At 51.7% G+C, this 1,777-nt stretch overlaps 1 protein-coding gene across 1 annotated transcript; it reads right to left on the bottom strand.

Moving 5' to 3' along the window:
- Positions 1-231: 231 nt before the first annotated feature.
- On the bottom strand, positions 232-538 carry PHACADRAFT_203353 (uncharacterized protein; the record flags this gene model as incomplete). Its single annotated transcript, XM_007403364.1, has 2 exons — positions 232-259; positions 324-538. 2 exons carry the CDS (start codon positions 536-538, stop codon positions 232-234), a joined length of 243 nt encoding a protein of 80 aa, XP_007403426.1.
- Positions 539-1,777: the final 1,239 nt, after the last annotated feature.

Below are 1,777 nucleotides of genomic sequence, written 5' to 3'. Positions count from 1 at the left end.
CCATGAGCGGGCGATCACAGCGGGCGATCACTATTTTGTCCGAAAATAGGCACAAGAATAGATACCCTACTTTCCTTGGAAATATTTGAACTCCTCCCACACTCAAAAAAAGTCAAATAGTACACCTTTTCGTGCTGCAAATAGCACTGCTTCTTCCCAAGAGAAGTGTTCAGCTCTTTTTGTGAAAAATATCGTATATATTTTTGGACCTCTTTTTGCACAAAAGAGGAACTAATTCGTCTCGTGAAGTCGATGCGATCTGGCCTGTGAAAATATAGGATAAGCGATAGTACGTGACAGTTGGTGAGGGGCAGAGTGCGCACTTGGAGTTGGGGCCATTCACGCCGTAATAAAGGATCAGATCGTCTGGATGCACAGAGAATATCCCACTGGAAGCTGCTTCGGCGAGCGTGCCTTTATTGGTAATGATCGCGTTTAGAGCCCGCAGACGCGGATGCTTGGGTGAAAAGCATTCTCGACCGGGAGATAGGGGAATTGCTTCGTCTGCGGAGGAGTGTATCGACTCGTTGTCAGACATTGTGGATGGAATGACGAAGAAGGGTGGGTGCTAGCTGACCTTTTATAACGCACGAAATACAGATCGCACGCACGATGGAAGCAATTTTGGAACCAGCTCTCACCTCGAGTCATGCCTACCAGTTCTGGGTCGCTGGCGCTTCCGTTGATAGTCATCAATATTACACCTAAAACGCAAGGGACGAGCCATTGCCGAAACCTTGCGTTTTGATCTTTTCAAGCTGATGTACCTCGGATCGAATGCGCTGACGCATGGAAAGGCCGAAAGGCGGGGGACATCGTTCTGTTCGAGTGATGCGCCCCGCCGACTCGGAGTCGGACACCCGTGCACAGTCTTGAGCACAGTACTCTTCAAGTCACACTCCGTCACACCCGCCTACGGACCCCGCTGAAATGCTACAGAGTCACATCAGGTGAGATGGTCTCGGTTTACGTGTCCTCCAAGACTCTGCTTGATGCGAACGTTTGCCTCCGGTTCCCTGGTGCTTTCGCGCCGCCAGATACCCCGTTGGTTCCACAGCATTGAGCTTGAACGAGGCGCATGGCTATCCTGCAGCTCGCACAAATAAACCCACGTATCAATCTCTCATCGAGCCGTCTTCACTGGTTTCGGCGCCAGCATACCATGAGGTCTCGCTGACCGCGGCTTCGATTTCGTTTATGGGTACGTCTGCTTATCTTTATCTATTTTTTGTCCTGACACTAGTTGCAACCATTTTTCAGGCAAACCAACCTTTGGCGAGGGGAAGAAGGATCGGCCGACTACAATCAGGCCGCCGCGATAAGCTAGGTGGCTTGACATTTCCGCGGGAACGGTCTGAGATACAGATTTTTCAGTAACGGGGGCTGCTCGCTGTATCACTGTCCCATCAGAACGATGCCGTAGCTTGTCCAGGGCTTCCTGACAAATTCTAGACTGTCTCTGCTCAAGGTTAATTCACGCCAGTGGCGCCATAGACCTCACTTCCGAGAGAAGAACGGCACGCTCTACATTATTGAGCCACCTGAGCGGGTTGAACCCCTGTTGCTGCTTATCCTCCGAGTCGGCTCGGCCTCGATGGTGGGGCAGGTAGCTTATGTACCACCACCGGTCTTGGGAGTAGAAGACGAGCGGAGGGCAGGCCTCACCACACAAAGCCGTGATATGCGTGCTTTGTGAGGAGACTGAGCTGTGAGCGGCACCTGCTGTACTACACCGCCAGTCCATCTACAAAACTCAATTTGACCGAGTCTACGCCGC

This window comes from Phanerochaete carnosa (genome assembly GCF_000300595.1).
Source record: "Phanerochaete carnosa HHB-10118-sp unplaced genomic scaffold PHACAscaffold_1068, whole genome shotgun sequence".
Lineage (NCBI taxonomy): Eukaryota > Fungi > Basidiomycota > Agaricomycetes > Polyporales > Phanerochaetaceae > Phanerochaete > Phanerochaete carnosa.
Note: the sequence above shows the minus strand (reverse complement) of the source record. Positions and strands in the feature narration are given on the sequence as shown.